This window comes from Bos indicus, chromosome 29 (genome assembly GCF_029378745.1).
Source record: "Bos indicus isolate NIAB-ARS_2022 breed Sahiwal x Tharparkar chromosome 29, NIAB-ARS_B.indTharparkar_mat_pri_1.0, whole genome shotgun sequence".
Lineage (NCBI taxonomy): Eukaryota > Metazoa > Chordata > Mammalia > Artiodactyla > Bovidae > Bos > Bos indicus.
The window spans coordinates 29,676,189-29,688,481 of NC_091788.1; the positions used below are offsets into that span (position 1 = coordinate 29,676,189).

Here is a 12,293-nt window from a genome sequence, read left to right on the forward strand (position 1 = left end):
CAAGGCTTCCCTTGGGCTTTGGGTGTTGGAAAAGATGGAAAGACTGACAGCTTCTTCTGGAATGAACTTTGGAGACACCATCAGTTTCAGAACAAACTGATTAATTTGCTTTGGGTGGGTTAGCAGCTGGGAACTAATTGAGTTCTGAGTCATTGAAGACTGCATGAGAACTGGGTCTGTTCTCACAGCTCGAGCTTGAGGTCACCCATGTGCTGATGATGCCCAGTTTTACATCTCTACCTCTGACCTCTATTTTGAGTTCCAGATTCACATCTACAAATATCCATTCTACTTTAGATACCACAGTACATTGTTTCCAAGAGAAAATTTGATGGGTGAGGGACGAGAAGTAAGATCAGAGAACCTAGTGCATGGGTGGCATTGCAAAATTCTACAGTCCTAACTGGAAATAGGAAAGAGGTTCCAAACTCAGTGGGGCTTTCAGAAAATATCTGCCAGAGGGCACCTTGAAGGCAGTAGCATAGAAATTGGGCAAACCCTCTGTGGTTTAACCTAGAATTTCTTCTTCCTTTGCTTTAATTCTAGAGTCACTCTCTTTAAAGATAGAGAAGAGGAAACAGGTGGCACACAAAGGCTCAGAAGCTTGCCTTCTTGATAAGCCTTTGGAAACTCTTGAAAAATGCTATCCCAGTTTCTCACATCTTCTTCTGAAAGATAGAAGATAGAAAACTGGATTCACAGACTTCACAAAGTTGACTTCGATTCTAGAATCAATTATTTTCAAAGGAACAGACTCATGTTAAAGGCCTATGGTTCTCTTAGGCAGAGATGGACTCAACACTGTGCTCATTTAAAAGAAACATCATAAATTTCATGGCACTTGAGCTAAGGCTTGATTTCACCCAATTGTTACCTGTCCTCTAAAAATGTCATACTTGAGACATTTTGAAGGACATACCGTTCCTACAGCTAAAGAACATGTCATTAAATGAGTTCACGATAGCAGATTCCTATTATCTCTAGCCAAAGTACCATATGTTCACTGATGGGTCAGTGAACTGTCAAAGACTGACAGTGCCTGAACCAGTCATAGTTTTCAGTGGTTTACCCATGGTGAACCTCACCTGAGTTAATTTTTGTAGAGACAGATCCCTAAAGCATCTGGGCCAAACTGGCCAGATACACAATATAAATTCTCAAAAGATCAAGCCATGTGATAATCCTAGAGACGATTTCACAGCCCTACAAAGTAAATATCTCCTGGCCTTGGGAAACAGATTTCTGGTAAAATGAGAGAGTTCTGGGCTGAGCATCAGAAGTTCTAATTGGAAGGCCCAGCTTAGTCATGGATGATCCCATCTTTTCACTTCCTTCACTCTTCTTTTGCTCACCCATAAGACGTGCAGCTAGGTGAGCTTTTTTTTGATCTTATTTGTTGCCCTGCTCTCATACATGAAACTGTGCTTGGCCTATAAAAGTGCTCAATGAATATTAGTCGAATGTATGAACAAACCTCCAAGAGGCATTCAATCAAAATGGTTAAAGGTATGGCTTCTGGAACTAGAAGATCTTGCTCTGAATCCTGGCACTATAAGTCACTAGATATGTGATCTTGGGAAAGATACTGGACCTCACCAGGCCTTAGCTTCCTTCTCTGTGAAATTAGAATAAGAATAATAACTACATTAATAATAATTACTGTGATGAATAGTATATATATATACAAAAAAAAAGTTAACTTCATGTAAATGCCAACACTTTTTAACTACTATCCTCTGTGATAGGCAGAGAAAGCAAGAAACTGCAGCGCCCAGAGATGACTGTGGGCCTGGTTCCCCTCAGGCATGAATAATCCCTGCCCTGTGATGAAGGGCAAGGTTTCCTCTTGTAGCCTACAGGCCTGTGTGTGCTGCCCCTGGCTTCTTTTCTTCCTGTGCGAGGGACTTCTCTGTCAAGATGGGCAGACACTTCTTGTTGCTTTTATTCCTCCTCGGCTGCCCCTTGGGTGAGTCAAGAGACTTGAGAAGCGGGCTCCAGAGCCAGGATCGAGGGGGCTCCCTGGGACACTCTGTTTGTGTGGGTGGTGTCCAGGCTGGGCTGAGTCTTGACTACATTTATAAGGGAGGGGAAGCCAGCCTTTAGAGTGCTCCCTGGGCCTCCGTGCCAACTTGTCTGACCTTTATAACATTCTACCATTCCCCACCAAGGGCTCAAGCCTCTATGGCTGCCCCTCTAGGGCTCCCCTACCAATCTGTCCCTACCATTCCCCATAATCAAAACTCTTAGCAAGATATCCCTCAGTACATTCTTCCCATATATAAATCTGTGCCCTATTTGCTGACGGAGCTGGTCAGTCTGCAGTGAATAATTTCATAGTTGGCTTTACTGACATCAAGGGTTTTGATACCCTTACCAGGGATTTTTATATTCAAACAAGTGATTGTAGTAAAGAAAATACTGGATGCACTGGGATCAGACAGGTTAAAAAATAATTCAGTCACTGTCTTAAATTCTCTGGTTGCTCATCTGGGAAATGGGGAAATACTTAGTTACAAGGCTTTTGTGAGCATTAAATCAGATAATAAGGAAAGAGAACATGGCCCAAACGAGATGCTCAAGAAATGATACTTTCTCATATAGGTGTATTAAGGAGCATTTTTTAAAATTAAACTTTATTTCAATAAGTTCACCCCACAGTACCACATAAAGTGTCACTGACTACGGTATATGATTCAGGAGGCTTTCACATAGATTCAGTTTGAAGTTCAAAACAGACTATATCGCCTAACCATATCTAAGTGATGAATATCAGAAATCCCATCAGAGTAATGGGTCAAACACTTTAAAGCATTCAGCCTTATTATCCCACTCTATCTACATTGCTGCCAAGTAAGCCAGGTTAGCATTAACAGAATCATCTTTAAGCCGGAAAATCCATGCCACAGAGGCTAAATCTTTGCTCAAAGTTACCAGGTTAAAGGGGCTTCCCTGGTGGCTCAGATGGTAAAGAATCCGCCTTCAGTTCAATCCCAGGGTTGGGGAGATCCCCTGGAAAAGGGAATGGCTACCCACTCCAGTTTTCTTGCCTGGAGAATTCCATGGACAGAGGAGACTGGAGAGCAGTCCATGGGGTCACAAAAGAGTAGACACTTCACTTTTACCAGGTTAAAAGGGCTAAATTGGGGGTCAGAATCCTTTTGCTCTCACAATGACATTTTTCCGGATGTGGAGTTGGTGAGAGCTCAAACTGCTCACTCCCTGATCCCAAACACCCGCAAGCCCACTCCCAGGTCTAGAAAGGTCTGCTGCTAGGCTGCTGCTAAATCGCTTCAGTCGTGTCTGACTCTGTATGACCCCATAGACGGCAGCCCACCAGGCTCACCTGTCCCTGCGATTCTCCAGGCAGGAACACTGGAGTGGGTTGCCATTTCCTTCTCCAATGCATGAAAGTGAAAAGTGAAAGGGAAGTCGCTCAGTCGTGTCTGACTCTTAGCGACCTCATGGACTGCAGCCCACCAGGCTCCTCCATCCATGGGATTTTCCAGGCAAGAGTGCTGGAGTGGGGTGCCATTTCTTCTAAGTCTCTGCCTCCCCTGGCCTTACACCAGCTCTGTGCTCTCCAGCAGTGACACCACTGAGATGCATAACCTGCCACCTTCGTACACAGACGGATCGCTGTAGAAGAGGCTTTGGAGTCTGTGTTGCTAAGAATTATGAGAGCTGCATGATCTTAAAGATCTTCCAGGGTAAGTTAGAGGGTCCGGGGAGGTGCTGTGAGATTCCTAGAAAATTCTTAGGAGAGCAAATATCTATCTCAGGCTAAGGTCAATTCAAGAGAGGAACCAAAGTGCCACATACCCCAGGGTACGGGACCCTGTGCATGCAGACTGAAGAGGACTTGGGGAAACGAGCCAGGAGGAAGAAACTTGAGTACAGAGGGTTGAAGTTTTCCAGGGAACTTAGGCAAATAACTCCTGCAGGGGACCCGTGATGTCTTCCTCTCCCTTCCTGAGTCCCCTTGGGAAGTACAAGATGGGAAGCCAACCCCAGACCTACCCTGATGCCCTATTAAATGTTTACAGACAGGACTAGTGCCACATGTGACTTGTCTTTAAAAGAACTTAGATCGCTGGCTGATTTTTCTATGATTCCTTCTTATTACAGGTGGCACCCTCCAGTTATCATATCTGGTGTGTCAGAGATTCTGCAGAGATCTGACATACAGTTTCCAGGGTCGAATTTATGTTCACAAATGCTGCAACTACAATTATTGTAACTTCAAAACGCTAAAATACTTCTACTCCTGAGTTGTCCCTTTAAAATGTTACCAATACTTCTCTGCCTTCACAGTTGGCCTGCCCTGGCTTTTCTGCCCTGTCTGTTCTGGAGGGACCCCAGCCCTCTCTGTAACTCAGTGGTAGCCTTGCTATTGCCGAAGCTCGGTTTCTACCTCAGTCGGAGGATTACCACCCTGGACAACAGAATTCTCCCATTACAAGGACTGGCATTTCTGTACTTCGAGAAGCTTACCCTCAGAAGCACAGTAGAAAATTTTAAAATAAGACCATTCTAGATCCTGGTGGAGTATCTTAGCTAGTGGAGGTGGACTAGAAATTCTTCAGCTGAAAATTCACAAAAGTTTTTGTCTGAAACTCACACCATGATTGTAGTTAAGCAGAAATAGCAAAAAAGCAGATGCTGGACACTTGAGATTTTCCTCTGTGGACAAAAATTATTGTCCCCAGTGGGCAGTGTCCACCTCACACTCAGTCATGATTTTCTTGGCATTTACGAAGTGTCTGTATATACAATGTTAGTAGGGGGCAGCAAATAAAGGACTTCTTGCCTCTGTGGCATTCACAGCTCACATACAGCCACTTCTAGGCCTGGAAAGATGTGTGTTCAAGATATATGACGACTCTCATTTCTTCCTCTTCCTCTTCTAGTCTTTCTCAGTTCCTTTCCTCTTTTGCCACCGCTACCACTCTGACTCACCAGCGACCCACACCATTGCTACATAAATTCTCCTTCCTCTGAATACCCAAGGCACTTTATCAGTACTTTTTTTCCCTCTTCCTCACAAAAAAGGAATCATTTCTGTTTGTCTAATTTGTTCTAGAATGTTATAAATCACAGCAAGAACACCTGTCTTACTCATCTCTAGTTGCCTTTAGCTGGCCAGTTAGACTTCACTGGGTTTAAAAGAGCTGCAGTAAAGCTGATGGAATTGTTCTTGTCCATTTGTTTATCGTGGCTTGTTGGTTTTTTACTTATTTTGTTGAGTGTACTGAGAATGGTAACCACTACTCCCTAGCAGACATGAACGTTCACTCCAGTGCCAACATACCATGTGTCTTCCTCAAAGAAATTATGAAAAGGACATTTCTGATTATGGGGCCCTCCAGTATTCAAATACATTAACTTAAAACAACTTTTTTTTGATGGGATTCTTCCAAAACTCATTACTTACTTCAATATTCAAAATTAAAACTATTATTATATCAAAGCCTTACAAAACAGGCCTGGAAGTTTAGAAAGGGTAATCTGGCCCAACACTTGGAAATATCTGAAGGCAGACATTTTCCTGGTTTTAACAATGTCAGGATTAATTATATAAGTTTTTTTGCTCTCAGATTTATCTATGCAATATTAAGTTTCCCTTCAATTGTGCATCTAACAGCTTTAGCTCCTATTGATTATTATTAGCGAGATCCTTCATTCATTATGAGATGAATAATAATCTTCTTTTTGTAATATTTATTTTTAACTGATTGATGATTGCTTTACAATATTAGTTTGATTTCTGTCACACATCAACATGAATTAACCATAGGTATGCATATGTCCCCTCCCTCTTGAATCTCCTTCCCACTTCTGGCAATTATCTTCTTAATTGAAGTATAATTCATGTATAATAAAATGCACATATTTTAAGTATAGAGTTTGATGTGATTTGATAAGCAGATAAACCTATATAACCACCATCCCAATTAAGACATAGAACATTTTCATCATTCCTGTAAGTTTCTTCAAATAACAATCTACTCCCAGAAGTATTATTCTAACTTCCATCACCATAGAACTAATTTCATCTGTTCTTGAACTTATTATAAAGACAATTATACAGAAAGTACTGTCTTGAGTCTAGTTTCGATCACCCACCGTAATATTTTTAAGACTCCTGTGTTTTTCACTTATACCAAAGGTTTGTTCTTTTTCTCCCATTGTGTACATACACCGGGCTTCCCTGGTGGCTCAGACAGTAAAGAATCCACCTGCAATGTGGGAGACCTGGGTTCAGTCCCTGGGTTGGGACGATCTCCTGGAAGAGGGCATGGCAACTCACTCCAGTATTCCTGCCTGGAGAATCCCCATGGACAGAGGAGCCTGGCAGGCTATAATCTAAGGAGTCGCAAAGAGTTGGACACAATTGAGCGACTAAGCACAGCATAGCACATACATATACTACAATTTATTAAGTCAATTCTCTTATGGATGGACATGAGTTGTTTTCAGCTTTGGGCTATTGTAAGGAAATCTGCTATGAACATTCTCAGATGAGCCGTTTTTATTTTTATTTTTTTTTTCTTTGATAATTTTCAGGGTTGTTTTTCTTTTGTAGGTGGGTGGTTGTGGGATATTTAAAGTCATTTTATTTCCAATGGATCATACTTTCTATTTTTGATATAATAGAAAAAGTGCCCCTTATTATGTGGTTATATCTACAAAAACAGCATCTCAAGTAGTATTTGTTTGACAAAAGATACATAAACTTCTTTCCAATAATGAGGTATGTATAAATGATATATGAAATAGCCCATTGAGTGTGATGATAAGTCAATCAAATGGGTAAGAACACTGTTTTATAGCAGTGAGAAATGGAGTATTCCTGCCATATCTGTAAACTAGGATGTCTTGGACATTAGTGATTCTAGCCCTCCAAATGTGAATTTCTGAGCCCTAAGGGTGCCCAGGAATTTTTAAAATTTGTATCACATAAGAATTTTGACAGTCATATACCCTCATCTCTCTTGTGTAGGTAATTAAAAGTAAAATGTATGAGTCACAGGGTAGACATATCCATAACTTAAAAAGAAACAACCAAAATAGTTTACCAAAGTGGTGATACTAATATAGAGTCCTACCAGTACTGTATGAGAGTTCCACTTACTTTGGGTAAGAAAATAATTCATTCATGTTTCCTGCTAATAGTTTCTTGGATTAAATTGACATTTTGTCTACTCATTTGGAATTTATCCTTGCAAGAAATTGATCCAAGTTACTATATTTCCATGTGACTAGCCAATTAACCCAATAATATTTATTTGAAAGTTTGTATTTTTCTCAGCTAATTTGATATGCCTCTTTTCATTAGCACTTAACACTCTGGGTTCTCTACTCAGTTAAATTTTTCTACACATTACCTCTACCTCACAGTATACACAAAAAGCAAATTCAAACTTTTTGGATTGTAGGTCTAAAGTGAAAAGTAAAGCAATAAAACTTCCAGAAGAAAGCATAGCATGTATTAATAACTTTGGAATAGGCTAAAGGTTACTTAAACATCACCTAAACAGCAAAACTATTTTTTAAGAATTGATAAGTTAGATTTCACTAAAATGCACAATGTTGGTTCATCAAAATGTATCATTAAGAGAGTGAAAAGAAGTTAAAGACTTGGATAAGATATTTGCAATACTGATATCCTCTATAGAATTTGTATAAAGAACACACACACACACACACAAAAAGAACACAAAAAATCTTATAGCTTTCCTAGTTAAAAAAAAATGCTAAGGGAATTCATCATGACTAGATCTGACTTGCAAGAAACACAGAAAGGAGTTAGTTAATACAAGGTGAAATAAAAATATGCTAATTAAAGACATGAAGACATATGGAAACATATAACACATTGGTACAGGTAAATATACAGTCAGAAAACTCTAATAGCATGGTTTGTTAACCACTGAACTATACTACAAAGATCAAAGGAAAAAGCATTAAAATAATTTAGCTACTATCATTTGTTAATGAATGTGTGTGTGTGTGTGTGTGTGTGTGTGCTCAGTTGTGTCTGACTCTTTGCAACCACCTGGAGTGAGTCCATGCAATTTTCCAGACAAGAATACTGGAGTGGGTTGCCATTTCCTACTCCAGGGGATCTTCCCAACCCAGGGATCGAACCCAAGTCTCTTGTGTCTCCTGCATTGGCAGGCAGATTCTTTATCACTGTGCCACCTGGGAAGCAAAATATAAAAAGAGGAAAATAATGACTTCAAAATATAAAAGGACAAAGTAAAAGGGTGAAACTTTCATTGATACTCAAAATTAAGTTGTTATCAACTTGAACTAGGTTGCTTTACCTATAAGATGTCTTATGTAAGACTCCTGGTGGAGGGGAAGTTGGAAGAACGGAGTCAAAATGTACAACCTTCCAGTTACAAGATGAATAGCTACTAGGGATGTAATGTAATAAGGGTGAAAGAGCTGGCTTAAAACTAAATATTAAAAAGAACTAAGATTATGGCATCCGGCCCCATTACTTCACGGCAAATACGGGGGGAAAGGTGGAAGAAGTGAAAGACTTCCTCTTCTTGGGCTCTAAAATCACCGTGAATGGTGACTGCAGCCATGAAATCAGAAGACATTTGCCTTTTGGCAGGAAAACTATGACAAACCTAGACAGTGTGTTGAAAAGCAGAAACATTACTCTGCTGACAAAGGTCTGTATAGTCAAGGCTATGGTCTTCCCAGTGGTCACGTACGATGTGAGAGCTGGACTGTAAAGAAGGCGGAGGGCCGAAGAATTGATGCCTTCTAACTGCGGTGCTGGAGAAGCCTTCCTGAGAATCCCTTGGACAGCAAGGAGATCAAACCAGTCAATCTTAAGAGAAATCAATCCTGAATACTCGTTGAAAGGACTGATGCTGAAGCTGAAACTCCAGTATTTTGGTCACCTGATTCGAACAGCTGACTCATTGGAAAAGTCCCTGATGCTGGGAAAGATTGAGGGCAGGAGGAAAAGAGGGCATTAGAGAATGATGAGATGGCTGGATGGCATCATCGATGCAATGGACATGAACTTGAGCAAACTTCCAGAGATGGTGAGGGACAGAGAGGCCTGGCATGCTGCAGTTCATGGGGTCACAAAGAGTTGGACACGACTGGGCAACTGAACAACAACAACTCTATATCTTCATGCTATCCCTTCACTGTTTATTGTACAGTTTCTTTTACAATTTTCTTTCTTTTGTAATCTATGCACTGGTTTTAGATTCTTTCTTCTTTTTCATTTAGAGGAAACATTTCTTTTAAGGGAAGTTTAGTATTGCTGAATTCTTTTAGGTTTTGCTTATCTGAGAAACAGCTTCTCTCTCATTCTCTCTTAAATAATAATCTTTCTGGGTAGAGCGTGCTAGGTTGCACATTCTCCTCCGTTTGTACTTTGAATATATTATGCTGCTCCTTTCTGACCTGCATAGATTCTGCAATTGGGTGATGCCTTGTAAGGATTCCCCTGTATATAACTCTTTCTCTTGTTGTCTTTAGGATTCTCTCTTCCACTTTTGCCCGTTTCATTATGATATGTCTTGCTATGGGTCTGTTTGCATTCATTTTGCTTTGGGACCCTCTGGACTTCCCAGGTCATACAGTAATAAAGAACCTGCCTGCCAATGCAGGAGATGCAGCTTCTATCATCAGGTCAGGAAGATCCACTGGAGTAGGAAATGGCAACCCATTTCAGCATTCTTGCCTGGGAAATTCCTGAACAGAGGGGGAGCCTGGCAGGCTATCATCCAGGGGGTTGCAAAGAGCCACACAGATCGAGCATGCATGCACATGCTTCCTGTACCTGGATATATTTCCTTCTTTGGGTTTGGAAAAGTTTCAGCCATAATGTTCTGAAGTACGTTTTTTACTCCTTTTTCTCTCTCTTCTTCTGAAAAGCCTATAATGCCTGTGGATGTTGGCACCTTGTATATTATCCCATCGATCTCATATGTTGCTTCATTTTTTTTTTTTCATTAGTTTTTCTGTTGTTCTGATTGGGTGATTTCCACTATTCTGTCTTTCATATCAGCACATTCATGTGTTCTTGTCTGTCATTTATTCAGCTATTGATTGTTTCTAAATGTTTTTTTTTAATCTCAGAAATGGCATTATCTATTTCTGATTGTGTCTTTGTAGTTTATAGTTTTTTGTTAAAATTATCTGTGTTTATATCACTACTCTTTCTTAATTCAGTTAGCATTTTTATTACTAACATTAAAAAAATATTTATTTTATACCAGAGGAGAGTTGATTAACAATGTTGGGTTAGTTTCTGGTATACAGCAGAGTGATTCAGTTACGCATGTATATGTACCTATTATTTTTCAAATTCTTTTCCCATTTAGATTGTCACAGAGTATTGAGCAAAGTATTCCCTGTGCTATACAGTAGGTCTTTGTTGGTTATCTGTTTTAAATATAGTGGTGTGTATATGTCAGTCCCAAACTCCCAATGTGTCCCTTTCTTCCCACCCTTTCCCCTTGGTAACCATAAGTTTGTTCATTAAGACTGTGAGTCTGTTTCTATTTTGTAAATAAGTTTGCTTGTATCTTTTTTTTTTTTTTTTTTAGATTTCACATATAAGTGATACATATGGTATTTGTCTTTCTCTGACTTATTTCATTTAGTATAACAATCTTCAGGTTCATATATGTTGCTATAAATGGCATTATATCATTCTTTCTAATGGCTGAGTAACATTCCATTGAATATATGTACCACATCTTTATCCATTCATCTGTCAATAGACATTTAGGCTGCTTTCATGTCTTAGCTATTGTAAATAGCTCTACAATAAACACTGGGGTGCATGTACCTTTTGAGCCATGCAGGAGTGGGATTGCAGGGTCACATGGTCGTGCTTCCCTGGAGGGTCAGAAGTTAAAGCATCTGCCTGCAATGCGGGAGACCTGGGTTTGATCCCTGGGTTGGGAAGATCCCCTGGAGAAGGAAATGGCAACCCACTTCAGTATTCTTGCCTGGAGAATCCCATGGACAGAAAAGCCTGGTGGGCTACAGTCCATGGGGTCGCAAAGAGTCGGACATGACTGAGCGACTTCACTTTCACTTTCATGGTCCCTCTATTTTAGTTTTTTAAGGAATCTCCGTACTGTTCTCCAAGTACCAACTTACATTCCCACCAAAAGTGTAGGAGTGTTCCCTTTTCTCCACACCCTCTCCAGCATTTATTGTTTGTAGAGTTACTGATGAAGGCCATTTCTGCTGGTGTGAGGTGATACCTCATTGTAGTCTTGATTTGCATTTCTCTAGTAATTAGTGATGTTGAACATCTTTTCATGTGCCTCTTGGCCATCTGTATAACTTCTTTGGAGAAATGTCTATTTAGCTCTTCTGCCCATTTTTGAGATTGGGTTGTTTGTTTTTTTGATATTGAGAGCAGGAACTGTAAATTTTGAAAATTAATCCCCTGTCAGCCACATGATTTGCAAATATTGTCTCCCATTCTGTAGATTGTCTTTTCATTTTGCTTATGGTTTCCTTTGCTGTGAAAAACTTTTGAGTTCAGTTAGGTCCCATTTGTTTATTTTTTAAAATTTCTATTACTCTACGAGATGGACTGAAAAATATATTGCTGAGATTTATGTCAAAGAGTGGTCTGCCAACATTTTCCTCTAACAGTTTTATAGTATATTTAAGTCTTTAATTCATTTTGAGTTTATTTTTGTGTATGATATTGAAGAATGTTCTAAAAAATTTTATTTTTTACATGTAGCTGTTCAATTTTCCCAGCACTATTTTTTATACTTTAATTAAAAAAAACTTTTTATTTTGTACTGGGTGTAGCCAAGTGTTCAAACTGTAGTGCTGGAGGAGACTCTTGAGGGTCCCTTGGACTGCAAGGAGATCAACCAGTCAGTCCTAAGGGAAATCAACCCTGAATATTCATTGCAAGGATTGATGCTGAAGCTGAAGCTCCTATACTTTAGCTACCTGATGCAAAGAGTTGACTCACTGGAAAAGACCCTGATGCTGGTCAAGATTGAAGGCAGTAGGAGAAGGGGATGAACAAGGATGAGATGGTTGGATGGCATCACCTACTCAATGGACATGAGTCTGAGCAAACTCTGGGAGATAGTGAAGGACAGGGAAGCCTGGCATGCTGCAGTCCGTGGGGTCGCAAAGAGTGGGACACGACTTAGGGACTGAACAACAGCAAACAATAGCCAATTAGGAAACAATGTTGTGATAGTTTTAGGTGAACAGTAAGGGGACTCAGCCACAGATATACACGTATCCATTCTCCCCAGAACTCTCCT

General features: G+C 40.0%; 1 protein-coding gene across 2 annotated transcripts; it reads left to right on the forward strand.

Annotated features, from left to right (window-relative positions):
• The first annotated feature begins 1,831 nt into the window (after nucleotides 1–1,831).
• LOC109554082 (prostate and testis expressed protein 3) lies at nucleotides 1,832–6,548 on the forward strand. Of its 2 annotated transcripts, none has more exons than XM_070782388.1 (3): nucleotides 1,832–1,966; nucleotides 3,585–3,707; nucleotides 4,126–6,547. In XM_070782388.1, exons 1-3 carry the CDS (start codon nucleotides 1,918–1,920, stop codon nucleotides 4,266–4,268), a joined length of 315 nt encoding a protein of 104 aa, XP_070638489.1. In that variant the 5' UTR covers nucleotides 1,832–1,917; the 3' UTR covers nucleotides 4,269–6,547. The 2 variants fall into 2 exon arrangements, with proteins under 2 accessions (XP_070638489.1, XP_070638490.1); XM_070782389.1 differs by having other exon boundaries at nucleotides 1,833–1,966; nucleotides 3,588–3,707; nucleotides 4,126–6,548.
• The last annotated feature ends 5,745 nt before the right edge of the window (nucleotides 6,549–12,293 follow it).

Coding starts and splice junctions, on each gene's coding strand:
- LOC109554082 (XM_070782388.1), top strand. CDS start 1,918: ATGGGCAGACACTTCTTGTTGCTTTTATTCCTCCTCGGCTGCCCCTTG. Junction 1,967..3,584: donor CCTCCTCGGCTGCCCCTTGG/GTGAGTCAAGAG, acceptor TGTGCTCTCCAG/CAGTGACACCACTGAGATGC. Junction 3,708..4,125: donor GATCTTAAAGATCTTCCAGG/GTAAGTTAGAGG, acceptor TTCTTATTACAG/GTGGCACCCTCCAGTTATCA.